The sequence below is a fragment of the Heteronotia binoei genome, chromosome 7, assembly GCF_032191835.1.
Source record: "Heteronotia binoei isolate CCM8104 ecotype False Entrance Well chromosome 7, APGP_CSIRO_Hbin_v1, whole genome shotgun sequence".
NCBI classification, from domain to species: domain Eukaryota; kingdom Metazoa; phylum Chordata; class Lepidosauria; order Squamata; family Gekkonidae; genus Heteronotia; species Heteronotia binoei.
Window position 1 is genome coordinate 37,790,614 of NC_083229.1, and position 27,705 is coordinate 37,818,318.

The following is a 27,705-nucleotide window of genomic DNA, read 5'->3' on the forward strand; positions in this document are numbered from 1 at the left end:
GCATTTTGATTCCACCTCTTGAAAGACATGCTTAAAGCATGTTTTTGCCGCCCACCGAAAACAAGCTAGATAAAATTTGCAGTTTCCACTCTTCTCTTTGCGAGGTGAGCTGTTTCTAGGCTTTGTCGTCTTCCCCCAGTTCCGCAGTACCCTCACTAACATCACAATGTAATTCCAGCAGCAAGGGCGCAATGAGAAGAAGGGCGGAGGTGGAAGAGATACATGGGCTTTTATTATTTAGTGGAAACGTTTTAAGAAATAAGTGTTTCAAAACTTGTCAACACAAACATTTAACATCTACCCCGCCCCGGGCAGAATAGATGCTTGGAACGCAGAAGCTGAATATGCGCCGCATTTTTCATTTCAGATGGCATCGGCTCTAGTTCTGTGTGTGTGTTGCTACGATCACCTCCCAATTCTTTGGCAACAATAATAATCTGGTCACTGGGCTTCCGGACAAACTGCAGCTCACGGGTCCCGCTTGCTTTACACTTCCAGGCAGAGCGCTCCTTCCATCTAGGGCGGGTTCTTGCTACCAACAGAAAGGCGTTGTTAAATTTGGCTGGGAATAACTTTCAGTTGGTCGTCTTCTCTTGGGATGATTTGAGAAACGTTTCATTTTCTGCCCGTAATAACAACACAGAAGGGGTAGTTTTGTTATTTAAAATCAAAGTTCGGCTTTGGACCACACGCCCTGAAGAATGATCTGTCTTGATAAACTGAATTGCACAGTCCATGCACAGGTGAGAATGCCTCATACCTTTCGGGCTTGGGTTTAAATTGAAAAGAGCCGCTTCCCTATCTCTCCTCCCTTGTCCTTTGCCTATCTCCTCCTCCTATGAATAGGAGCAAGGCTTTTTTTTTAGCAGGAATGCACAGGCACGCAGTTCCTGCTGGCTTGGTGCTGGGGGTGTGTGGTCCAACATGCAAATGAATTCCTGCTGGGCTTTTTCTTTTTTAAAAAAAAAGCCCTGAATAGGAGTATCGTTTGTACTTCAGGAAGCTGACTCTGTGGCAGAGCATCTACTTGGCATGCGAAAGATCCCATGTTCAATCCCTGGTATATCCAGCTAAAGGACCAGGTAGGAGATGATGTGAAAGACCTCTCCGCCTGAGACCCTAGAGAGCCGCTGCCAGTCCGAGTTGACATACCAAGTCTGATGGGCCAAGGGTCGGATACAGTACAAGGAGGCAACTTTATGTGCTCAGAAGAGCAGCTTCCCGGGACAAGAGCTCATGGTGGTCTCTCTTCTGGGACTTGCTGGTCCCCAGAGAAACAAGGAATTGCCAACCCGCCTGGAGGAAAATGTTGTGCCGTTTTAATAGAGGCTAGTGGGTGCGAAGCTGGAGATCATATAAACATCCCATAACCATTACGGCTTTATTAATGGGACAAGGCATTTTCTTCTCCAGGCAGACAAGGAACAACCGTCAGAGTACAATCTCTATAGTTCAATAAACCAGCGTTTCTCTCCGTGCCGCAAACGCGAACGAAATATCAACCAGCCGCCTCACACGAGTTCTCGCGGGCTGCAGATCCGGAGCGACGCGATGCGCTCAGAGCAGGGCGACGAAAGAAAAAGGATCCGGCCATTGGATCCCGAGGCTCTGCCGCCACTCGCGTGGAAGAGTCTGCGCGCTGCAACTGAGAGCCGGAAGTGAGAGGTGCTGAGAGCATTCGCCTTCTGTGAGTCTCTTTGGGCCGAGCGGGGCCTGCTCGGAGAAAGCGGAGCCTGGAGCGGCCACCGACCCGGGAGGTAGCGAGGGAAGCAGGGCTGCTGCGGCCTCTTCGGGGCCAAGGTCGGGTTTCGGAGCTGGGCTGGGTTCTGTGGGTGTCGTTTGCAAGAATCAGGGGTCCGTGTTTGCTGTCTTGGGAGGGAGGGAGAAGGCGTGTGAGGAGTGCAAGAGGACATCAGAAGGCGTTCCCTATTTAGAAAATGGTGCCTGCTCCTCTTACCCGCAGGACTTATGTGTGACAGGCAGAAATGCATCAGGTGAAGCCTCCTCTCCCTTCTGCTATCGCCGCTTTTCCTAACACAAAGGATCTGAACAAACTTGTTGAAATCCTTCCTGCCACCCAATGGCAACCCAGAACTGGTCCTCCACCCCATCCCCCGCCTGCCTGTCTTTCTGTGGCCTCTTCGGTGATAATAAAATGTCCAGAGACTGCAACCAAGATCCTCTAGTCCTCCCTGCGAGGGGCGAGGCCAGGATGGCTTGACAGGTCTCTGTTCTTGTGTTTTGTAGAATCTCGATTTTATATCAGAAATTGCATTGCAAAGGGAGAGGGCAGGCAGGCTCTCCACCGCCTTCCCTTGCTTCATAACCACTACTGAATGAGATAAGATGGTGGCTATTTTAAACTGACCAGAGGAAACCCATCAGATGTCTGGGGTTCATTACGAGATCGAAGGTAAAGCAAGCTGTTCTAAGAGGACTAGCTACCCTGGAGATTGCACCATGCGTAGCATTTGCACGGGAGTAATTTCTTCTCTGCAGAACCTTACTGTCCAGTTAGTGGAGCTGTCTCCTAAAATATAAACTGTAGTAAGGATGGAGTTGAACACCTCTGTCTTTGTGAGCAACAATTCAGACTCCAGTTTAAACCTTTTTATGTCTCTTACTTGACTCAAAGGATATAACTGTTAATCAGAACTAAACAATCAGAAGTAGCAATCCTGAGTAAAATTTGACACTGCTTTTATCTTGTGGTCTATAAATTAAAGTCAGCTAAACCGCACCAAGTGCATCTTTTTATCATTCCCTTTCCTCTAAGGCAGGAATAATAACAAGCAGTTTGGGGGCTGAATCAGGCCCCTGCAGGGCTCCTATCAGGCCCCCGAGCAACTGGCTGTCATCTGCTTCCTTCTCCCTCTCTCTTGCTTCCTTCTGCATCACAGCTTGCTTTGCAAGGCTTGCTCAATTGCACAGGAGCTACAGAGCAAAACCTCTATTTTTGCCATTGGCTGAGGTTCTTCCCTTGGTGAGGAAGGGGGAAGGAATAGCTTGCTTTGCCAGACTCTCTCATTTGCACAGCAGAGCTACTGAACCAAGCCTCTCTTCGCTGAGACTCTTCCCAAACCCCTCCAGTCCCCTGGGGAAGGAAGGAAAGCTTCCTTTGCCAAGTTCCCTGGATCTCATCTTTAAGACCAATGAGCACTAACATTTTAAGCATGTTTTAATTTTTTTAAATATATATATATTTGTTTGTCTGTGTTCTTTATAAAATTTATATCTCTGCTATCTAATCTTATAAAGGTACACACATGGCCCAGCCCGACTTGGCTTGGCCCAACCCAACATGGCCCAGCCCAATAAGGTCTCATTTATGTCACATCCGGCCCTCATAACAAGTGAGTTCTACACCCCTGCTCTAGGAAGCTTAGAGCAGCATATGTGGTTCTCTCTTTGTATATTTCATTTTCACAACAAGCCTTTGAAGGAGGGTAGGCCGAAAGAGAGAAACTGGCCCAAGTGTCACGGCCATTTCTATCAGTAGCTTATATAATGCTTTTTCCCTGAAGAAGCTATCACAGTAGACTCCTCCTCCCACTGATGTGTTTCACTGCTCTGAGTTCTCTCTTCCATTTGCCAGGGCATTAACCAAATGTAAAGTTGAAAAGAGCAGGAGTCTTGATCTATCTTGAAACTGAAAGTGATAATAACTAGAAACATGGTGTGCGTTCCCTGAGGGTATATATACGCATTAGATTCAAGGCAACTTGGAGTTCTCTTCTGGGCTGTCATTCTACCCGGACTGATTGATTTTAAAGAAGGAGCCTAAAGTAGTGCGTTTCAAACTCTCCTACTGTCAGGGAACTATTTCCTTATCAGTCTGTCTGCTGGTGGGCACTTTGCAGAGGATTCTTGTATGTGTTTTTAATTTGTTCAGGGCTCTGTCTGGACATGTTGCACATGTCAACCGAAAGCACCCCATTGAATGTTCCCAGCCCTTTCCTGCAGCTTTGCATTTGAAGAGGAAACTTAGCAATGACAGCAAGAAGTGCTTTAGGCATCTTGTCTGCTGCAACCAGTTGCCTTTCTGAGGAGGCCCTGATAAGCTTTTGAGGAATCTCACTGATTTTAGAATCACATTTTGATGACTGTGGAAGCTGCTAAAAAGTTTGTTGACCCTGGGTGGGCCATGGGTCCCCCTCCCAACTACTCTGACTGGGCCAACAAGATCTCTTAAAATCTTTTATATCAGTAGTCTTCTGTGTCAGTATTTGTGGGAAAGTAATAAAGATGACATTTAATTTCACTATGATTTGCATAACTGGTCAAGTTATCTGGGATAATTAGTAAAAATATTTCAACTCCATGATGTATTGGGAGAGGCTGTGGCTCAGTGGTAGAAGAGCCAACCCCTGGCATCTCAGGTAAACAGCTGTGGAGAGAGACTTTGCCCCCTGAGGAGCTGCTGCTGGCCAGAGGAGACAACACTGAGCTCAGTGGATGAATGTTTGAGGTTGGTCCAAAAGACAGCTTCTGGGTGCAGCCAGACGTACCATTAGTCGCGACACAGCTCTGTCTCGCTGATGGATTAAATGTGTTCGTTCAGACATCCACATCTGGCAATCGAGTATCATCCAGGGTCATTCCGACTTGCTGCAGATCAGTGCCACATTAATTTGACAGCGCAGAAAGTCCGGCCCTTTTTCAAAACAGTGGCACAAAATCGGCCTTTTCCTGTTTGGACAGCTCATGCGCGATACTGCCCCTTGGAATGCTTACCACCCCTCCCACCTTTTTTTTTTTTAAAAAAAAAAAAGCACCAGCAGACATGCGCATTGCCAGATCATCCGGGAATCTGAGGTGACGCTTCTGCTTCTCCAATCAATACAGGAACGGGGTGGGGGGGGGGAACGTTATCCCACTCTTCAGAACAGGAAAAAAATCTTTTTTTTCCAATGTGGAGGATTTCCAGATATCCTTGTCACTTCCAATTTCTAGGAAATTGGCAGTTTCCTGGCAGTTCCCTGGTTTGAATCCACAATGTTAATTCCGGAAATTTTCCCCCTTCCCCCCTGCCTCTGAAGCATTGTTTGATTTCCCACCTCCAAACAGTTGGGTGCATGTTCAATGGACCCCCCCCCTCCCAGAAATCACCATCTGATCACGCATGCTCCAAGAAAAGAGCGTGATAGTTTTGGATGTGTGATCGCTCAACAACAGAATGAGTCGCATTCTTGGATGCTCGTCTGAACAGCCCTGCATCGAATCAATATTCAGCGGTTCAGATTTGAGCGCTACACACCCGCTTTTAATGTGAGGTGTGGCCGCACCCTCTGATGTCTGTAGGCTGATTTCTGATATGGCTTGTATTACATGAAGGTGGAACCTCTGGTTTTAAGGTCACAGTTCCAGTTTGGAACTGGAGAAATGTAAGAGGATGTATTAAAAGTTAGGACAACTTAATCAGAGAATACTGAACAATTATTTTGAGAAGGCGTTTCTTCTGTTGTAGGTTAGTTCTAGAGGAGAAAGAGTGTGCTGTTGGAACAAATTGAACAATCTCGTGTGCAGAACTGTTTCCCTACTGGCAGCAAGACTGGACCTTTTCTTAATGTGAGTATATGTGATGCAGTGATTAGAGTGTTGGACAAGGACAATTTCAAAAATATCTTCTGCTGGGTGACCTTGGGCAAGTGGCTGTTTCTCAGCCTTCTTTTTCTCCCAGGATAGAAATGGGGAAGGGGGATGATGTTGGAATTTGCCTTGGATCCCAATGGTGGGGAGCAGGGTATAAATATCTAAATAAATGCATTTATTTAAATGCATGTTTTAAAATGATCACTAAATTCTAGTTTGCCACCATGTGAGTTTTGAACTCTATAGGGGGAAATGTATATCTTTTTAGGTTGGAGTCCTGTGACCTGTGTGGTGTAGTAGTTAGTAAGAGTGTTGGACTAGTGCCCTGAACTGGATAGTCCAGGTAAGCTCGATTTCCAAGGAACACCATGGACATGGTACAGAGATGGGTGATGGCAAGCCACCTCTGAATGTCCCTTACTGTCACGCCCCACTAGGGGTCACCAGAAGTCAACCTGACTTGATGGCAAAAAAAAAAGTGTGTTGGATTAGAATCTGGAAGACCTGGGTTCAAATGCTTCAGAAGCTCGTTGAGCCTGTTATGCACTCTCAACCTAACCTACCTTATGGATGTGAGGGCGATCTGGCTGCGACATCTGTCACCCCATTGATCTCCAGGGTTGATTCGGCTGATCTGGGTGGCTAGGCGGGTATCCCCTCCCTCCCTCACCGCTCCATGTGCGTCCCTCCTGAAGCTGTGCACTCGGTGGAAGAGGAGGACCATCCCAGATAGGAGTGTACCGTTCTTCGGTCAAGGGTAACCTACCATACAGAGTTGTTGTAAGGATACAGAAGAGAGGAGAATGATGAGAGCCACTTTGGATCTCCATTGGGAAGACAAATGGGGTACAGATGAATTGCATAAAGAAAGAATTGGGGGCAATTGGTTTGCAAAGGACTGATGCATTCTCTCTTCTGCTGCTTACAGTTCTGGCTGGCAGGTAGAGTTGCCACCAGTGGGGGAAGGTGGGGGGGGGTAGGGTTGCCAGGTCCAGGTTGGAAAACTCCAGGAGATTTGGGGATGGAGCTTGGGGAGGATGGGGACCTTAGTGGGGTACAAAGCGAAAGAGTTCATCCTCCAAATCATCCATTTTTGTCAGGGAAACTGATCTCTGTAGTCTGGAGATGAGCTGTAATTCCATGGGATCCCCAGGTCCCATCTGGAGGCTGGCATTCCTACATAACAGATAGACCAAGAAGCCTGGTTTGTTTTGAAATCTCCAGTCTTGCAGCTCACAAGACTGGAAAAGTAAGTATTTTGGTCCGGGGTTTTCAGTACGGCTCTTCTATATTAAAACAGCCTGGAAGCTGCTAGTACTCTAGAGGGCGCTAGTGATCTAGGAAAAGTCCCCACACTGCCTTTTGCGTTGAGCTGCTTCAATCAGTAAATAACTTGTGGTTTTAAATAGCATTCACAGAATGTCCTCAAATCTCATAGCTCTGTATCAAGAGCAGGCAAACAACAGGCATATATACCAGGCTGTTTAAATGTCACTGATTAAGTGGGTCTGTGAAGCAGAAGAACAGGGTAGGATGCAAGATTTCAGCCATCTTAATCTTTAAAAGAAATCATAAACTCACAGGTGAGGTCTTAAATTTAGCTTGTCCCTGGTTATATTTGCAGTTGGGGCGGAGGGGGTACTATAAATGAGGATGACATTTAAGGTTTAGATTCCTAGCACCGTGAATGAAGCAGAGTTCATGCAATGGATCTTTTGCATTACCAAGAGCTGTGTGTGCAAAGAGCCATCAAATCATTACCAACTTAGGGCAACATCTCTGTTTTATACACAGAAGGGCCCAGGTTCAGCCCCTGGCATCTCCAGTTTCAAGGATGAGGTTGTGGATGATGTGAAAGACCTCCACCTGAGACCCAGCATAGCCACGGCCCCTCTGAGTAGGTGATACTGACCTTGGCAGACTGATGATGTAACTCACTATAAGGCAGCTTCATGCATTCAGTCATGGCTGATGCGAGTATGTATCCATTCACAACCACCATTGATTTCTGCAGAATGTTATGGGAAGGGGCTGTGGCTCAGCAGTAGAGCCCCTGCTTAGCATGCAGAAGGCCCCTGCATGCTTAGAAAGATCAGGGAATAGGTGATGTGAAAGATCTCCACCTGAGACCCTGGAGAGCAAATGCCAGTCTGAATAGACAATACTGACCTTGATGGACCAATGGTCTGCTTTACTAGGAGGAAGCCTGACATATCTGTGACTTTAAAAAAAACCTCCATGCAAAGTGTCTCTCAACACATTATCAAAGTTCCCATTGACATATAAATCCTCAATTAAAATACAGTTAAATCCATTTTAAAAAACCTTAGGACATCATTGTAACGCAAAACATGAAGAGCAGGTCAGACCTGAATTTGATTTTGTGACATTTCCAGAGTGCTCCTTGTGCAGTAATACTGTGCCTGCAATCTGTAGCCTTATCTCATCATTTCCGTAACTCCTTTTCCGTTAATGTATCTTCTTTCATGTTTGTGTCTACCAAAAAAGCTTCTTGTCAGGAAGGCAAGCAGTTAGCCTTGAGGCAACGAGAACACTGATTTCCCAGTATCAATGAAGAAGGAGGGGAGAAGATTTTGGTGACATTCATTGATAGCAGCCTTTGTGAAAAGGCACTGATCAGCAGTTATGCCTCCATAGTTCATAAGAAGGAGCAACAGGGAACTATACGGAAATGGCTACCAGCATGTGAGGGTGATTGGATGGGCGGCACAGTGTGATCACCTATGTCATTAGCCATTTGCCTGGTTACCTGTGGTGAATAACAAATGTCTCCAGGTGAGCAAGCATGGCTGAATTTGTGCTGCTTACAAGCAAGCTCTTCTCTCCCATTGTGTGTGTGCATATGTTCGTATATGCCTACACGCATCAGTGGCTTGGCACTGCAAGCAAGTGATGTGCATGCCAGTCGGTCCTTATTTGCAGGTTCTCTTCCTGTTTCATCAAAGCAAAATTAATAGGGAAGCTGATGTTTGCTTTGTGCAAATGAAAAAAATGTTCAGCAGAATAGTGGATGCCAAAAATTTATAGCAAGCCTGTGTGGGCTGGTGTATGCAAGAAGGATGATCTTTTCAGCGGTGATAAGTTGCCTCTACTTGCTTACAGAAGTTCAAATGTAAATAAGGAGCAAACAAATGAGAAAGGAAATCCCATTAAGGGTGGCTTTATTTATAGCGCATATAAGAACGTCTGATTTGCATACCTGTATCTGTCACCTTGAGGCAGCCTAGGGCATCTGCTTCCTTCCTTGGTAGCTGAGGGAAAATATCTTTTCTCTCTTCCTGGTTTATCTGCAATCCATGCATCATGGGCTGAAATGAAGCCCCAAGAGGGAGAGTGATCTGTTCTTAGGAAGCATTTATCAGCAGTCAGACATATGTAGCAATGCCTGAATCAGCACTCAAAATGAGGAGCTCTACAGATCTTCACACTAACAAGAATGGGGACAGAATAAGTGCCCCCTGTTCAAAAAAGAAGTAAGGTGCTTCCCTGCAGGGCATTTTCTTGTACAGAGAGTAGCAGGCCCTTGAATTTAATGGGCACTTCTACACAAACATGGTACTCCTTGTACACATGACTTGTGAACCTCCTGGGGCTTCCTCCTCTGAATCTGGGACCTCCTGAGACTTCTTTCTTTGATCTTGCCTAAAGGCAGAAATGTGGGTGGAATGTTTGTGTGGGCACAATGCCCATGTTCCACAACCAGTATGGGAGCATCAGTGAAGCGCAGCTCTGTGTTATCCCCATTTTAGCCCTTTAATGGGCTTCTTTTCTTTTCCCAGCTGAACCCCGGTAGATCTATACAGCATGGCTCAGTTGTGCGGGTTTGCAGTGCACAATTCTCATTACATCAGTGCTTTAGCATGGGGGCAAGGTATGTGTCCACCATTCCTGACCACTTCCATGTGACTTCCTGCTATCACAGCAGGGCTGCCTAAGAAAACAACATGGAGCATTACATATGGCACCATACAATGTGGATCCTTGTTTCCTGTGATAATTTGTTGCTTCTTATTCAGAAAGGTGATGGCTCCAAGCGTCGATGTTGCCTGAACCAACTTAGGTTCACCATTTGTTTTCCTTTCATTGTCAACCATAGGCTTGGTATGTCTTCCAGCTAAAGAACAGCCATGTCCTACATTTTTGTCAACGATTCCTCGCAGACGAATGTGCCTCTGCTACAGGCTTGCATCAATGGAGATTTCAACTATTCGAAGAGGCTTTTAGAAAGCGGCTTTGACCCAAATATTCGAGACAGTCGGGGCCGAACAGGTCTCCACCTGGCCGCAGCCAGAGGCAACGTTGACATCTGTCAGCTGCTGCACAAGTTTGGTGCTGACCTTCTGGCTACTGATTACCAGGGTAACACGGCCCTTCACCTCTGTGGGCATGTGGATACCATTCAGTTCCTCGTCTCCAATGGACTCAAAATAGATATTTGGTAAGTCTGCTGCTGTCACAGTTTATTGCTCTTTAATTTTGAATGGTAACCTGTTGCCTGAAGGCATGACTGCAGTAGGGAAAATGAGAGCGGCTGCAGAAGCTTGCTTGTCTGTTCTTTGAGACATGCCGTCTAGTCTGCAGTAGCATGTAAAAATCAGGCAACAGTAGAAAAGCAGTGAAATTCTGGCCTCCTGCCTCACTAGCTGGTGAGCAGCACAGGTCTTGTAGTGCTACTGTCTTTGGGAGCTTTATCTTTATATCATCTTTACCAGAATGAAGCTTCAAATAGCCTGGTGGCTGTTCTACACCATCACTGTAACATACATCACCATAAGGGCATAAGAAGAGCCTGCTGAGTCAGGCCAGTGGTCTGTTGAGCCAGCATCCTGTCCCACACAGTGACCAGGCAGTTGCCTTAGAGGGCTTAACTAACAAGGTACAGAGGCCAAAGACTTTCCCTGATGTTGCTCCCTGGCAGGTTTGCTCGGAGGTTTGCTCCCTCAATGAGAGTCATCCCCTTGAGTCAGCATGACTCTAACTCCCTTTTGAAATTCTCTGGGCTTGTCACCATGGCTACCTTCACTGGCAGTCAATTCACAATTTAAGTACTCATCAAATAATTGCATACTTGTAAGTCCTGTGGTCAGTTTCTACCCTAGCCAATCCCTGTTCCTCGTGATCATCGCTATAGGTGTTAACATTCTCCACGCAAGACAAAAGCACCGAGTTAACTGTCCACACTCCAAATTGTGATGGCCCAATAGAAAAACCATCAAATGGCGACAGGTTCTAGTCTCTTTTGCATGATATTGGTTGGATCCTGAAGACCTGTTCCGCTAATGGCAGTACTTTCCTGGAGTACAAAAAGCCATTAATGGGACAGAGACCCATCATGGTATGCACAACCTCTGGACTTCAGTCAATCAAACAAACCTTTAATGGTGTAGTAATAAAATAAAACAGAAATAAACAGTCCAAAAACTAGACACCTAAAATAAAAAAGTCACCAACCAGGACCCACTGAAATTAACAAAGCAGAGCAGGCCAGCAGAATAGATCAGTATATTATATTCTCTAGTCCGGGGGGGGGGTCAAACATGCAGTTTGGGGGCCGAATCAGGCCCCCAGAGGGCTCCTATCAGGCCCCTGAGCAACTGGCTTCCTTCACCCTATATCTTGCTTCCTTCTGCATAACAGCTTGCTTTGCCAGGCTTGCTTAATTGCACAGGAGCTACAGAGCAGAACCTCTATTTTCTCCATTGGCTGAGGCTCCTCCCTTGGGGAGGATGGGGGGAGGAATAGCTTTCTTTGCCAGGCTCAATTGCACAGCAGAGCTACTGAGCCAAGCCTCTCTTCCTTTTATTGGCTGAGGCTTCTCCCCCCTCCTGTCCCCTGGGGAAGGAAGGAGAGAGCCAGAGCTTCCTTTGCCCAGTTTCCTGGATCCCATGGGAGAAATACAAAGAAAGACCAATGAATGCTAAAGTTTTAAACATGTTTTAAGTTTTTTTTTTTACATTGTGTGCTTTTCTGTGTTCTTTATAAAATTTATATCTCTGCTATCTAATCTTAAAATAGGTACATACATGGCCCGGCCCAACTCGGCATGGTTTGGCCCAACCAGGTCTCATTTATGTCAGATCCAGCCCTCATAACAAATGAGTTTGACACCCTTGCTCTAGTCCTTTATTTCCATACACATGACAGAAACTCAGCCACAGATGCAACGATTCCAGGGGACTTGTCAGATAACGAAAAGGCTAAATCATGATTGGTCATAGGTTTTGCAGAAGGGAAACCTCTGGATTTATGAATGGTACTGCTGCTCCAGCCCCTGATTTGGAGTGTGAAGGAAGAAAATGTCTTGGGATGAGTGACCTCTCTTAACAAGCGTTGCATGATGTGGCTGCAGCTTATTTCCCGTATAAAGAAAACAACCCTGTCCCCTCCCACACACACACACAACAGTTCTTTTTCCATTTCTGTGGATAAAAATGCTCTTTTCCAGTGATTGCCCTACCTGCTGCCGAACCTCATGACTCAACCTTTCTCTAAAATCTTGTATATTCATTCTTCCAGGCTGGTAGCATCTGTCATCTGCCAGTGCCCAGACAAAAGCACTTAGTGTGCTGAATAAATACTGTTTGACAAACACAATTAACAATTGTCCGGGAATAGTTTCTTGTTTGAACTATCTGCTCAAATAACCTGACCTTTTAAAGCTTGCAATCAGCCTTAAAATTATTGATGCTTTTCACTGTATCCCCCCCCTTTTTCTTTTATAAAAAAGAAGTTGGCCTGTGGTTCATGAGTAAAAGCATTAATGTGATTAGATACACAAAATAAATGAATATACGTGCAGCTTACAAACATGACAGACTATCTTTCTTAACACTGTTTGTTACTGTTATTGCCTAGCCCTGTTTTCAGAGTCTGTTGCCAGTGTCAAATAGCAGAATTTATTTCAATGAAAGGGAAAATGAAATAGAAGCGATCCCCTATATATTTTCATGAATGCCTGTTGTGTGGTAAATCTACAATACTTGAGGACTGTCTTAAATCCCACATTGTCCATTTAGAGACTTCCCAAAATTGCTTTTCTGTGATGGTTGGAACACTTGCAAGTTGCTTTCCATATGGCTCAGCTAAATAATTTGGGAACTCTCTTTGCTGGTGCTGCACAGTACCAGTGGCTGCTGGGTCTCACTAGTGCTGAGGGTCTCTGCACAATTAGATTGAACCACAACCCTCTCCTGACAGGAAATGACCCTAGCAATCATTGACCCAAAGGGCCTCACTTCAAGAGACTATCCTGCAGCCTCAGCTGTTTCAGCAACGTGCTGATAAAGTAATCATAAAAACATTCTGCTGGATCAGACTGCAACAGTCCATCTAGTCCAGCATTCTGGTTCATACGTTAACCAACCAGCTGCCTCAGAGAACCAACAACAGAGCATAGAGTCCTAGGCCTCCTCCCAGTGTTGCCTTCTAGGCACTGGTATTCAGAGGATTACTTCCTCTAAATATGGAAGTCCTCTGACCACCATGAATAGTAGCCATCTGTCTAATCCCTTTTTAAAGGAATCTTGGCTCATTGCTGTCACTAGAAATCTGGGCAACAGATTCCATGATCTAATTGCTCGTTGAGTAAAGAAATGTTTGTTTTTGTCTGTCCTGAATTAGTTCATTGGTTGCCCCCAAGTTCTAGCATTTTAGAAGAGGCAGAGAAATTGGTCTCTCTCTCTGCCATGTGCATAAATTGAATAGGCACTGATTGAAAATCCTGCTAACCAGGAAATGCTGAATAAAATCCATAAGTTTGGGTTCAGAGGAACCCTCAAAAAACCCCGTAATCTGTGTCTTTTGGAGGTCTTCCAGCCCAACTTTTTGTGCCTCCTCCCTTGTTCCTAGAGGTTACAACAGGAAGGAGGAGATAAGTGATATCTGTTCTGTAAGCAGAGCTCAGTTCTCCCCTCCACTCATTGAGAAAACTAGCCTGTGTACTGAATTTTTTGGACATCTGTCCTTGATTCAAGTCCAAAATTGTGGGAGCTTAGTTTAACTCTCTTTGGGTCCTAACGTAGCAATCATCAAGGTGCAACTCCGCTGGTCCTGGCAAAGCGAAGAGGCGTGAATAAAGAGGTGATCCGATTGCTGGAGTCCTTGGAGGAGCAGGAGGTGAAAGGATTCAACCGAGGAACACACTCAAAGCTGGAAACCATGCAGACAGCAGAAAGTGAGAGGTACTGCCAAAAAAGCGTGTTTATCTGTTGATACCATCAACTGGTTTAACATACCTGAGTGAATTGTCATGTCTGGAGGTTGTCCTGCATATTGGAGAAAGGGCAGGGCTTCACACAAAACAGGAAGTTTCTGTACTTGGTTGGTGTGTCTCGGCTTTCAGCCTTGACGACTTTTAGAAGGGAAACTGGACCATCTGTGGCACATGGATTTGGGTAGTTAGCCACATTTGCATGGACCTAGCCATCTGCAGAGGCAGTGGATTGGTCTCCAGGCTGCAGGTGGAGGTCCACATGGTTGAATGCAGCTCCCCTGCAAAGAAACAATTCTCCACACATAGAAAACAAGGCCCCGGGGAGAAGGGTTATAGCCCAGCATTTCCCTTGCTAGCTTTCTATATGCGGGGACCAATACTCCCTCTAAGCTGTGGAGTCTTCTGAGCAAAAATTCTACTTTGCGAGCTACTGGCAATAAAGTTGTGAGCTACTGTGTAAATTATTTTGCTCTGGGGCCATTTTTCCTGAGCTAAGAACAAAATGTGTGAGCCAGAGGTTTAAAAACTGTGAGCTAGCTCACACTTAACTCAGCTTACAGAGAACACTGGCAAGAACCTCTTTTTCTGCAGAGCAGCGTTAAGTCTCACTAAGCCTTCACTTACAGTCTAACCAAACAGTCCAATTGCAGGTTTATTGTCTCCATGAACACAAGACCATCATGGACAGCTCCAGAATGTCATCTTTCTGGGAGCAGGTGCAGTTTTCTGTCTGTCCCTCAGAGGTGTCACAGTGAACGTGGGAAGGTTTGGGAAAGAGGCATGCTTGTGTAAACAGTAACATGTTAAGTCGACTTTGAGCCCTGCTGCCAGTTGGGGCAGACAATACTGGACTAGTTGACCCAGTTGTCCAGCTGTGCAGAAGGTATTTTCAGTCTTTTGTGTCATCTTAGTAAAGCACAAAGCGTCCCTTGTGGCAGAGAAGTAGGCATGGGTAACTCCTCCCTAATTGCTGCAGCAAATGTTCAAAAGACACCTGCCTTGACCAATTCCATGCATGTGCAAAGCAAGCGTGTGTTACTGCAGAGCAGCAGATGGGAAATAAATAACCGGTCATTATTTGAAATCTTATTTTGGATGGGAGGCAAAGCAGACTCTCTTCAGCATGTTCTTCCCTACACACCAGCTCTAAAAATGGAACAAAAATATAGTTGTTTAGGTTTTCCTTGATCTGTTTTTGTGACACTCCAATAACAAGTGAAGTTGAGCAAATTTAAAATTATGGCTTTCTTTACCTGCACTTGGAGAAATACAAGCTGCTGCTTTCTGTTTGTTAGTATGATTGGTCCTGATGGCTTTGTTTGTAGTTCGTCATTTGACTAATTCAACATGTAGAGTTTTTCAGAGGATTTTCTTTTCAGTATTGTTTTTAGGCTTAACCTGTGGCAACCCTTTTCCTAATTCACTTTGTGACTTGGCAATGAAAATTGCCTTGCAGCAGCTACATAAACAGCACCACCCCTTGTAAACTGGCTTAACATACGTTGTCTTTCTTTGCAGAACTTCATATGACAACAGTCTACGTGTTTAGCATGCATTTACTTTTTGTTTGCTTTGTGGCTGAGTGGGGGAGGTTGTTGATAGAGAAGATTGCCATTAGGGGCTTAGTTTCTTCTGTAACATTTTTGTACCCTGCAAAATTTGCATCTGTTTCTCCCATCAAATTAATTGCCGCTGCTTCTGCCAAACAGAGTTTCTGAAGAAACAGTCCAACCCGCCTCCTTTCTCAAGTCAGCAGCTGGGATGCAGAGCTGCTACTGATTTGGATTTTCCAGCGCCTTTTATCCCTGACTCGGTTACAGTGTATTTCTTGTAGACATGTTAATTCTCCAAGTGTTTTCTGCTTGCATACATAGCCTTAAAGAGACCCATCGCTAGCAGCCAACCACTGTGTTGGTAGCAACATTTCCCAAAAATGCAGCCTGTTTTTCTTAGCAGCAGGAAAAAAATAACATCTGGAATTTGTATCCCTTCCAAGTTCTTTCATTCAGGCAGTTGCTGCCATTTCAGTACAGAGAGCTTAATTTGGCTGTAATGGAAAATGTCACAGGTGGTTTCTCTGGAAGGCCTTTTTCTGGTTTCATCAAAATGGTCCTAGTTTGTTTACAGTCATCAGATGACCTTTTCCATTTAGAGTACACTATACCTTTCTTTAACCTCTGTGAGAGTTATAGATTAACCAGTCAATTCTTAATTGGTGGAAATTCCTCATGTGCACTGGCAGAGACCGTTCAAAGGCTCCATAGCTGTATTTTGGGTGAGATGAATGAATCCCTTAGTAATACCAAGCCAGGAAGCTTTGCCATGTAGGAGATAGTTTGAAAAACAAAAAGTATTCTTATTTCTCTTGTTCTGACAGTTCAGTTCTGTGCTTCATGCTGAGCAGCAGCCACGAGATGCAGACTTAGAGCCCTTGCTGATGTTTCCTTGAGTTTTCTTTAAAAAGAGAAAGAGATGGACAGACACAAGGAAAAACACACCTCCTTCGTTCGTTTCTCAGAAAGACACCCACCTCCCAGTGTTCTGGCCAGCATATGCCAAATAGTGTAATTGACATGACTGTGGCATAAAGCTGGTGCGAGTATTATCCCCCACCCCAAGTATCTTCTTGGCTGTTGGAAGCCAGTGTGTTTCCCTTCTCTTGCTTCTCCTTCACTGCCCTTTTGGAGTGGTCCTTTTCCCTTTGTAGCTCATGCAATCTGCTTGATAGCATCACAGATTTGACTGTGTGGGATCTTTTTGTTTTGTTTCCCCCCCCCCCCCCCCGAATATATGAGGCTGCTATATAGTGACTACACCTCTTTGTTTGCCTGGCTCAGTGCAATCTGTTCCAATGGGTAGCAATTTTACAGTGTCTGAGACAGAAAAAAGTTATTTCCAGAGGCTGGTATCAGTAATCCTTTAACAAAAGTTGTTGGAAGTTGAACTCAGAGTCTTCTGCATGAAAAGCTCTATTACTGAGCCCTCCCCCCCCCCCTCCCACCATACGACCTTTTAAAAGATATTTCATGGCACAAGCTGGACTCAAGCAAGAAGCAGCCTGTAACTCCCCAGAAAGTACAGAATGGCCTAGCCTAGGCCATAATGTCTCAGACAAGCCTGTTTGCAGATTGCATGGCTCTCCTTAGGGGGTGGGGTACAAAAGGGCTAGAACTCTTCAGCAACATCATGCACTCCTGTTTTGTTTAAGACTTGGTGCTAAGACACCTCCAGTGACTGACTAACACTTTAAAACAACAATAATATTCTGTTTGACTTTTCACCATGGCTTTGTTTCCTCCCCCCCTCAAAAGACACCTGCAGAGTAGATTATCTAAGAGGTGGGGATTTCTCCAAGGCCACCTCCTGTGCTTCACACAAGGCTGAGAGCCTCTTCACATAGCACGTGTTTACTATCTCTATGCTGGTGTTCCCCACCAGAGGCAAAGGACAAATGGTCCGTGTGGGTGTTCTCAGCTGTACAGCTGCAGCTTTCTGGGCATCTGAGTCAATCTGTCTCTGGAGTGTGTTGCTTTAAGTACCTTCAGGGCTTGTCTTCTCTGAAACAAAGCCTCCTGGTGGTTAGGACATTCTGGCATGACAGTAAACTGAAATGATGTGATATATCAGAAAACACCACTGGAATACTGTTGCAGTACAGCCAATCTGATTTCTACAAAGATCTTTGGTTTAGTGGTGTGAAGCAGGGGTCCTGGCAGCTTATTTGCTCAGTCCTTGCCCAATTCCCCTCCCTGCCATAGCCCACTCATCATACGTAACTGTTGTCCATGGAAGTTTGATAATTCTCCAACGTAATGCTCTTTTGTCCATCATAGGAGATTCCTCATTGCTTTCTTGCCTGCTGAAAAGCTGGCTGGATTCAACCCAAGGTCTTCCACATCCCAAGACAGCCATGGTCATTAGGTTCTTTCTCCTCCTTTGCTAGCAGCCAGGGCTTTTTTTGAGCAGGAATGCACAGGACCAGCTGTCTTGGTGTTGGGGTGCGGCCTAATATGCAAATGAGTTCCTGCTGGGCTTTTTCTACAAAAAAGCCCTGTGTGAAACAATGGTGATGTCAGAGGGTGTGACTTAATATGCAAAAAAGTCACTGCTGGGCTTTTTCTACAGGAAAAAGGCCCTGCTTGTAGCAGAATTATTAGAGCACATCAGACTAATGGGGGGGGGGTTTGGGGAGGGGGGACGACAACATTTGATTTATCATATCTCTGTGTGTTCTTTTTCTAGCGCGATGGAAAGCCACTCGCTTCTCAACCCCAACCTGCAGCAAGGTGAAGGGGTTCTGTCCAGTTTCCGAACAACATGGCAGGAGTTTGTGGAGGATCTTGGCTTCTGGCGGGTGCTGCTCCTCATCGTTGTGATTGCCTTGCTGTCCCTGGGGATTGCATACTACGTCAGCGGAGTGCTTCCTTTTGTAGAGAACCAACCCGAACTGGTGCATTAGAGAGGTTTGTCAACAAACAGCATCCTCACTGTTATTTTTAGATTCTAATTTGTTTGTGTGTTTCTCCAGTGCAAGCAGTGGCTGCTGTTATGTACTGTTGACATTTATATTCCTGTGTATAGAAGCCCTGTTGGATGAGGGAGTGTTAATTCTGGCTGCACAGCACTAAATTCTGAGGCATTCCTAAGCCTCCTAAGCTGGTCTCTGCCAATATAATGATATAGAGGGCTGTAAATAACCATATCTGGATTCAGAATTCATTCAGCAAGTATTTATCTTTTCCTTAAATGTGTCTGGAAATGTCACAAGTCTTTGTTTTCAGTTCAAGAAAACAGCATAATTTTTATCCAAGTTGATTTGATAATATTAACAAATCTTGTGCTTTAATGTTTGTCAAGGGAAACATCTGTTATCGTTTGTTTTTTAAAGGCAGGGTGTTTTGTTTTTAAATTGGGGAAACTTTTCTTACCAATTAATAAAAAGCGATCTAACAATCTGATTGGGGGGGCATATTCTGCAAAGTGTATCTGTGTGACCTGTTAGTCATATGGGGGAAAGCCTTTATCCTTTATTAGAAGGCATAATGATGAAAAGGGTTTATATGGCTCTAACATTCACTTCTTTTGTATAGCACTTAAAAGCCGCAATTGACATTAATAAGAATTCACAGAATGGGTTGGCTTTCCCAAATGGGCTACTGTGGCAATTTCTTCCTGGGACAGGAGGAAAGAACCATCCCTGCCAGAGCAGATCTTCAGGACCATGCACAGCATCCTGACATTTTAATGTATGAGACTGCAGAGCTCAAAACCAAAAATCTGACCTACAGCTCTTGCTGTTAAAGTTTCTTTAACCATCTACATGGTTTAGTGAAGCTGTTTTAGAGCACACAGGTAAGCGCCCACAAGGGGAATCCCTTCCCCCTTATCTGCTGAAAGCCAGCTCATCTCCCTTCCAAACCTGAATCCCCACCCCACTGTGGAGCTTGGTGCATCTCCAGGCCTCCACTGCTGCCTCCGGGTCCAGACCAGCTCCTGAACACTGCTGTGGCTGGGCCAGGAGCAGCTGTCCACTGTGCCTCCCAGACAGGAGGTAAGTCATTTTCTGTGAATGTGCCATGTTATTGTTCCGAGGGGATTTAAAAACCCCATTTTTTATTCGAGTTTTGCAGAAACATCTGTTTACTGTCAATGTGGGCCCAATTAACAGATTTAGATGTCTGCAAATAGGCCCACACTTGACTATTACTTATATATCTGTTATGTAGCTTACCTCAGGCATGCTCAGTGCTCACGAGGGTTAGTCAGACAAAGGTTTTCTCCTGCACAGAATTCTGTTCATTATGCGGGCACGCAAACACCCCTCAACCTAGCTGTGATATTCTGGCAAGAATTGTGGCTTTTACAACTGCAAACAGCTAGACTTTTGCAAACAATGAAAACTGAATCAAATAACTGGTGAGGATACCGTAGTCTAGTGATGTGTTCTTTAAGTTTGTTTTACTTACTACTGTCTGGAAAAGGTAGGTTTTGTGGGGAGACATTTTTGGCTCTTTGTGGGGACATTTTTGGCTCCATGTGAAAGGTTTTGTTTTTCACCCAGCTGCTATGGAAACAGTTAACTCTTAAAATGATAGTTAAATATGTGCAGGTACTCACTGGTTTTGAGTGAAAGTCCAGCATGTGTTTAATTCTTCTATTGCAGTTTGCCGGGGAGTTAAAAGTACATGAACTTTAGATCATTTCCAGATAATGACTGGATCCCACAAAGGATTTCTATGAGTAGGATAGAAATCTGCAGACTCCCTTCCCCCTCATTCTTTTCGTCAGGGTCTCCTTTTCATCAAGAGTATCATTTGGGGGCATATTTTGGGCTGCAATTAGGGGTTTTATCTAGTTGGCATTATCCAGTTGCACACCACTAGGTGGAAATGCCTTCCATCCATGGAAATTTCTGGTGAATCTAAGCCAATGTACCCTGTATCAAAAATGTCCCCAAAATGGGTTGGAAATGAGCTTCTCAGAACAGGTAAGATGTATTTAAAAACTTTTAAAAAAATTAGGGAACAATGTGCTAATTATATAGGTATGTATTCACTGGTAGGCATCGAATGCTTTCTTAAAGCAAATGTGTATTCTGCGCTAGTCATTTTCTGTTATCTTTCATTTTGTTGTTTATAACTTTGAATTGCATTTGCTGTTTATATGTTTGAATTGCATTCTAAGCATGCGTAGGCACTTCTAATAAATGTGTATCAACTAGTTGTGTATGTGCATCATTTTTGGGTATAGTTTCAGACCAGGAAAGCTATGCTGTCCATGTAGTTTGAGTTCCTTGGAATCCTTTAATTGCCCTAGTCAATTTGAAAGATGCATTTCAGAAGGAAATATGGTATCTCTTATACGGATTTTTATTTTGGACTTTTATGAGGGTTTCTTACTAGGAGTTTATTACTTCAAAGCACTCAGAAATTAATATAGCAGGTTTTATTCTGGAGGAGTCTATAACACTTCCTGAGTGCTGGATATACTGAAAGTCATTCAGATGAGTCTTATCTAGCCTGCATTGTGGACAAGAAATATTTGATGTCCATTGAGAAACTACTAGGCTTTTCTGGACAGGTTGCCCCGGTCTGTCCAGCCTTGTTTTGCAAGCAACCAAGTTTTGAATGGGGAAGAATATCTGTTGGCTCAGATATAGCCCTGTGGATTGATATAACTAAAATATGGTTTACTTGCCACAGAACAGTAAGTGGATTATTTGTCTCTTTGGCTATTTGCAGCAGGCGAAGATCCTTTTGTAAGCCTTTTGGCCCTTTGGGTTGAATCTGATTCCTCCATGTATTGAACAAGTTTAAGGAAGACAGTCTTTGGGTGTGTTTACACTAAATAATGTGTTTTGCACTGGATTTTTGCTATTCTTCCACAGTAAAAATCCAGTTGCAAAACACATTATTTAGTGTAATGCGAATGCACCCTTTGTCTTATTTGTTTCCTTACAGCCTGCCTTTCTCACCAAGACTCAAGGAACACTACAGCAGCTCAAAGACAATGCAATAAAAACAATAGAATATATGCATACAGTGCTTTGACTGGATTGCAAAATCAACAAATTTTCCAGTTATCTGTTTGATTACATTATGGAGCTGTCCTGGTAGTTAAGATCTGCCAATTTTGTGATTAGATTTTTATGTCTCAGAAATGCTTAAAAACATATGCCCTCTTGCTTGGTGCTCTGTATAGTTGAGAATTAGCTAGTTTGCCATTTGGATGAATAGTTATGAGTGCAACTGTTTCAACTCAGTCATCTAACTTTCTGTGTAACAGAAGCCTGCACTGCCTTAAGTCAGCTACCATGGGCAATACAGATAACATCTAACCTTTCCAAATATTTTTGTGTGTGATATAGTGATAGGGAAGGGCATACCTGGCATTGACAGATCCATTTCCACCTGTGACTGAGGCAGCCTATGAGGGCTGACAGAATGTTGAGGAATGCTGGTGGTTGATGACAGGAAATTGGGAAGAAAGGTGAAAGCATCCTGTGTCTGTGAAGGAATCAGCTTGTGTTGATGCCATCTTCTGGGAGCTGATACTTTGTAATTCGTGACTGTTGGTGTGATCCTGGATCAAAAGTTCAAATATTAGGAATATTGCTGCATTCCAGCCATCCAGTGCTGTTTACGTTTTTTTCCTCTGTGTAAACCCTGTTGACGAGATGACTAGTGTTTCAGAGAAAATAATGCACACATATGTTCACCAACCATGATGGCCATGGCCAGTGAATTTAATTAACTATATGGTGGCAGCAAATAAGGGAAAGAAGTATTGTGTTCCCTGGCTCCATCAGCCCTGTGCAGAAGGTGGATAATAAAAGGAACTAGGCTGCTCTTAGTCCCAGTGGTCATGCAGCAGGGCTTAATTTAGCTGGCAGGACATCCATTGGCCTCAGGTTAAGGTGGAGGTCTGATGGCTGCTGGGTTTGACCCTGTGGGGGGCTGAGGAGAGGTGCGTGGTGGTATCTCCACCCCCAACATCTGGAAAAGAGAAGAAGAGTTTGGATTTATACCCCACCCTTCACTACCTGAAAGATTCTTAGAGCAATTTACAATCTCCTTTCCCTTCCTCTCCCAACAACAGACACTCTGTGAGCAAGATGGGGCTGAGAGAGCTGTCCAAGAACTGCTCTTGAGCAGAACAGCTATGACAGAGTTATGACGGACCCAAGGTCATTCAGCAGTTGCATGTGGATGAGTGGGGAATCAAACCCGGTTCTCTCAGATAAGAGTCTGTGCACTTAACTGCTACACCAAGCTGGACGCAGTGTTTGGAAAGAGGTCAGGGTTCACTATTTGTTAAAGGAGATGAGGTGAGTGGCAAATTGTGACTACTCTGACTGGCCACATTTGGCCTTTTAGCTGGCCTCTCAACGATTTTTGAGAGAATGTGGCACAGCTGGAAATCAGTTGCTGAGAATAATTTTGTTGAGCCCCGATTGTGCTTTCTACCAAAGCAAAGGTGAAGTATTTCCCTACATTCTTGCATATGTCTAATGAAGGTTTTAGAAGAGCATTTGTTACTATGGCAACTAAAAATTAAGCAACTCTGAAATACATATATTATGCTGATGTGGGCTTTAATGCCTACCATAGAAACAGGAAGGACAAAGAGATTGTTGGTTTCAGGTTCTGCCCTTGTAAGTGCACTTGAGGTTCTAAGGCTATTTTTGTTTCCCTGGAAAACCTTGTGCAGTTTTATAATTTTTTTAATGCCATTTTATGAGGTCATTGCTGCATATCAGATTCTTGAGAAAGAACTTGGGTAGTCACATGGCTTCCACATTAGTCACAACAGCAGTTTTCAGGGGGAAAGGAAGACTTATTGCCTCTTATTTTCTTACCACAGTAGCAAACTTTATATCATATGTGCTAAGTATAGAGTTGGGGCTCCAGTGGGACAGATACCAAGGAAGCACAGGCAGTCATTGGAGGAGCTGCATCCTCCCATTCATCTGCTTGCTTTTGCTTTTTAAAAAATCAGACCAGGCAACATCACCATAAGACAAGTCCATAATGCTACCTTTCTGGAGAAAAAGCAGAGACTGATGTAGTTCAGTTCCTCTAGTTCCAAAGTTAGAAGGCTCCTGGAAAGTTCACAAGCACAACATTCAAGTATACTGTCTTTAAATAGGGAGGTTCCAGTCTTCACTGTTTGGGTTGAGGCACTGACAGGCCTCTCCTATCTGTATTTGTTCATGCTTTTTACAAATCTTAGTAGCTGGTGAATTTTGCTGATTTCACTTTATCCTTCTAGCCTAGGCTGTTCCTGAAGGTTTACTTACCCCCCCCTCGGGGCGGGGGGAGCAGGGCACAGCAGCCTTCAGTGGAAGGATGGAGGCTGGAAAGTTTGCTTCCGCAAGTGCCATTCTTCTTGCACCAAATGGGATCCAAGCCAATATCCAAAGGGACTGCTCCCTTACATAATGTATTCAAACCTTTGCAAGAAGGCAGCAGATTCCAGTTCATGGAATGCCAGTTGTCAATAGTAGTTGCACTTAGCAGCATCTGGTTTGGTTTGGTTTTTTAAATAAATAGCAACACTATGCAGTCAAAATTAAGCACTTTCAAGTCCTGTAGATTCCAATGAAAGAGTTCAGCACATGCGTAATGGTCCCATTGAAATCCGTTCAACATAAATATGCCCACACTATGCTGCATAGCATGCTAAATGTTCTCTTACTACAATAACCACATTATTGGAGAGCCACAGGCTTAGCTGTTGGAACAAAAATGCTTTAAACTTTGTCTCTTTCCTTGTTTTCGAAGAAAGGCAGGAAATTTGCACCTTTGTTTTAAATCTTGCCAAAAAAAATGAACTCCTGCTCTGAGTAAAAGGTGCCAGTACCAATCTCTCTGGGAGGTATTGTTTTGCGGGCGATGTGCTAAGCACCACCTTTACCGTTTTGCTGCATGAAGGTTGTTTATGTGTGCACACTTTGTCCCTGTATTGTTCTCTTTGACATGACTTCTTCACAATTCACATGCTCACAGATTATTATCATGAAATGTTTTCAGAACACAAAAGGAATAATGCAGATGGCTGCTGCTTTAGGAACCCTGGCAAATGCTACAAGGTGGGCACCTCTGTTGGGAAAAAGCAACAAGAAGGGGAGAGACCCGCAAAAAGCACATGTTGGCTATGCTTTTTCTATTATGATATGAACCACTCGATTGTTCCAATCTCATTCTTCAAAGAACTCCTAATCCTTTTCCCATTTATGGTGCTCAGTATGAGTCCCTGGAACAGCAGATGGATAACTCTGCTTTTTTCACAGAAGCTTTGGTTTTTGAGTTAGGAGAAATTATAGTTCAAATTAAAACATGGTGGTTTTTTTCAAACGTTTGTCCTTTATGAGTTGCTGATACCGGCAAACTGATAATGAAGATCATTACTACCACCACTCCTGGCTATATTCTTGAATTTTGTCTGTTTGCAACCTTGTTCCCATATTGTTTCTGTTACACAGCCTGCAGTAAATAACCATTTACTGTTCAGACTTTTGCCTCAAATAATTGTGCAAGGGACATGAACCACTAAAATGACATAGCAGCACTTTCTGCCATAGAATTATGAGGCTAGAGCCTGGGAGCCTTCAAAATGACTTCGTCTGCTACTCCATCATGTTAACCGTCCATATAAAGGTAGGCAGTAAGTTGTGGGTGGCAATTGAAGTTGTTTAGCAATCCCTAAGTTGCCAATAGATTCTGTAATATCTGTTCCCTTGTTGACTTTTCTTATAAAATTTCAATTTGGGCAACTTTTTTGGCAAGAAATTATGAATGTAGGCTAGGGAAGGAGATTTGTCACACAGGAAAAAAATGTGCCTTGGATATTTTCAGAGTGGGAATTTGGTCCTTTGTTTCATTTCGGCTTGAAACAGAAGACAGAAAGTGATCCTGACAATTGAAGACTGTGCAGGTCTCTTCAAATCAGGTGCAGGCACTTCCCAACGAGTTTGTTCTCTATTTGCCCCTCCAGCCAGGCTCTTCATTGGCTTATTTTGGGGCCTACCCTCCCATGGTCCGCCTGACCTAGATGGCCCAGGCTAGCCCAGTAGATGGCCCAGGCTAGCCCAGTCTCATCAGATCTTGGAAGCTAAGGATTGGCCCTGGTGAGTATTTGGATGAGAGACCATGGAGGAAACCCAGGGTCACTGTGCAGAAGTAGGCAGTGGCATACATCTCTGAATGTCTTGTGCAATGGAAACCCGAGAGGGTTGCCACAAGTTGGATGCTACTTGATGATGCTTTACACACACACACATTCATGGTCTCACTTTCAAGTAGCTGTGAAATATGAAAATGATGGTTGCGGGAGCTGATAAGGGAGGCAACAGATATTTCATAACAGGATGCCACCTTGGGAATCTGGAACTTGAATAAGAAAGAGCTTTGGTGGCTAAGTCTGAGGCCTAGCTAATGTGTTACTTGCCAGTATGTATAGGTGCCAGGGTATGGGTACAAGGCACAAGAATCATTTAGCAACCTTGCTGATCTAAGCAGGCATGGATAGAAAGTTTCCACTGAGTTTTGCATCAGGCACCTAGAATTTCATGACTGAAGAAAGGTGGGATAACAATGCAATTAATAAACAGGTCTCAGAGCCATATTTAGGCACAAAAGGCAATAAGCTTAGGTCCCTGTACTTGGCCAGCAGTAGGACAGCTCTGAATTGAGCTAATCACCCTGGTCCTTTGCCTTTGTGTTGTCTACGAGCAAAATAGGTTGCTTGGTTTTTTTCCATTAGGTGCTGTTGCATCAGTCCATGGCAGGATTCCTGTTCATAGGGCCCTTGGACGGGGGAATATTTGCTCCAGGTCTCATCCGTAATATTGCGTGTATAGCAAATCTCTCTCCTAATTTGATGAAATCTTAAAATATCAATGAATATAGTAAACTAACAGCTACTAGCTCCTCCCTGGCCACTGGCATGGGGTAGGTGGGGTTATGGAGGCCAGTTTCAATTGGGGAATCCCTGGAGACTTTGGGGTATAGCTTGGGGAGAATAGGGATCTCAATGAGGTACAGTGCCATCCAGTCCAGCCTCCAAAGCATCCATTTTCTCCAGGTGAACTGATCTCTCTAGTCAGGAGATTAAGTGAAATTCCTGGAGATCCCTAAGTCTCCCATGGAGGCTAGCATCCTTAGCAGCTACCCATCATTGCAGTTCCCCTCTACACATACATAGCAAATGTTTTTGGTCAATCTGTTGTGATACTATGGAATGTTAACAAACATTCTATTAGGGTTGGGAATTTCCTGGAGATTTGGGGGTGGAGCCAAGGGAGGGTGGGGTTGGGGAGGAAGCTTCAGTAGAGTGTAATACCACAGAGTCCATTCTCTAAAGCTGCCATTTTATCCAGGGAGACTGATCTCATAGTCTGGGGATGAGCTGTCATTCCAGGAGATCTTCAGGCCCTGCCTACAATGACTTCTCTCGTTTGTTCGTTCGTCCTGCCTGAAAGCTGGCAATTTATATACTAATAGCCAAGCTGGCCAAATCTTTAGATACTTACATCTGGTGACTGGGGTTGTGAAGGAGCAGACAGATTTTTCTACAAACTTGAAAAGGGCCTTAGGTTTGCAGAAAAATGTGAAATCTAAAAGAAGTGCCTGTAGCTTTAAGGAAGGAATGCCCTCAGTTGCTAGGCAACCATTATGTCAATAATAGGCAAGGGGGCCTATTTTGCCCTTTGGGGTGGCTAGGCCTGGCTAGGGTTACCAATTCCAGGTTGTACTCTATGGCATTATACTCTGCAGAGATTCCTTCCCTATGAAGACTCCACCCCCAAATCTCCAAGGGTTTTCCAACTTGGAGCTGGCAACCCTAAGGGAGATCTCCCTGCCCCATCTGGATGTTAGCAATCCTAGCAGGAGGGGCTATGGTAGGGTTCAGGAAAGGGCATGATAAAATAGTGGAGGAAGTAGAAATGAGATACCTTCTGCAAATCCTTGTGGGTTCCATTTTGTCATATTCTAATTACTGACAAGTGAATGTACCATAGGCACGAATAATGCTTCTCTGAGCAAAGTAACATGTCATTTCCTGTTGGGACTAAGGAACCAGACGGGCTGACCTAAGGAAGAGACTTTGGAAGATAAGGAACTGTATCTGAGGAAGTATGCCTGCGCACGAAAGCTCACCCCTTGAATAAAACTTTATTGGTCTTAAAGGTGCCTGAGGGTGCTTTTTCATGACTCGTGCCCGCCCCCCCCCCCCCCCCGGTTTCCTATTTGTTGCCAGCCATTGGCTGGCAACCCTAGATGTCCTGTACAATGGAGGCCTAGAATCTTCTGAAGACCCTCATGCATGGAAGGAATAGAGGAAAGCTGGATTAACTGTTTGCTTTAGGAAACAGATGC

General features: G+C 44.4%; 1 protein-coding gene across 1 annotated transcript; it reads left to right on the plus strand.

Moving 5' to 3' along the window:
- The first annotated feature begins 1,658 nt into the window (after positions 1-1,658).
- Positions 1,659-20,545, plus strand: ANKRD46 (ankyrin repeat domain 46). Its single transcript, XM_060243430.1, has 4 exons — positions 1,659-1,800; positions 9,710-10,051; positions 13,635-13,793; positions 18,068-20,545. Exons 2-4 carry the CDS (start codon positions 9,741-9,743, stop codon positions 18,282-18,284), a joined length of 687 nt encoding a protein of 228 aa, XP_060099413.1. The 5' UTR covers positions 1,659-1,800; positions 9,710-9,740; the 3' UTR covers positions 18,285-20,545.
- Positions 20,546-27,705: the final 7,160 nt, after the last annotated feature.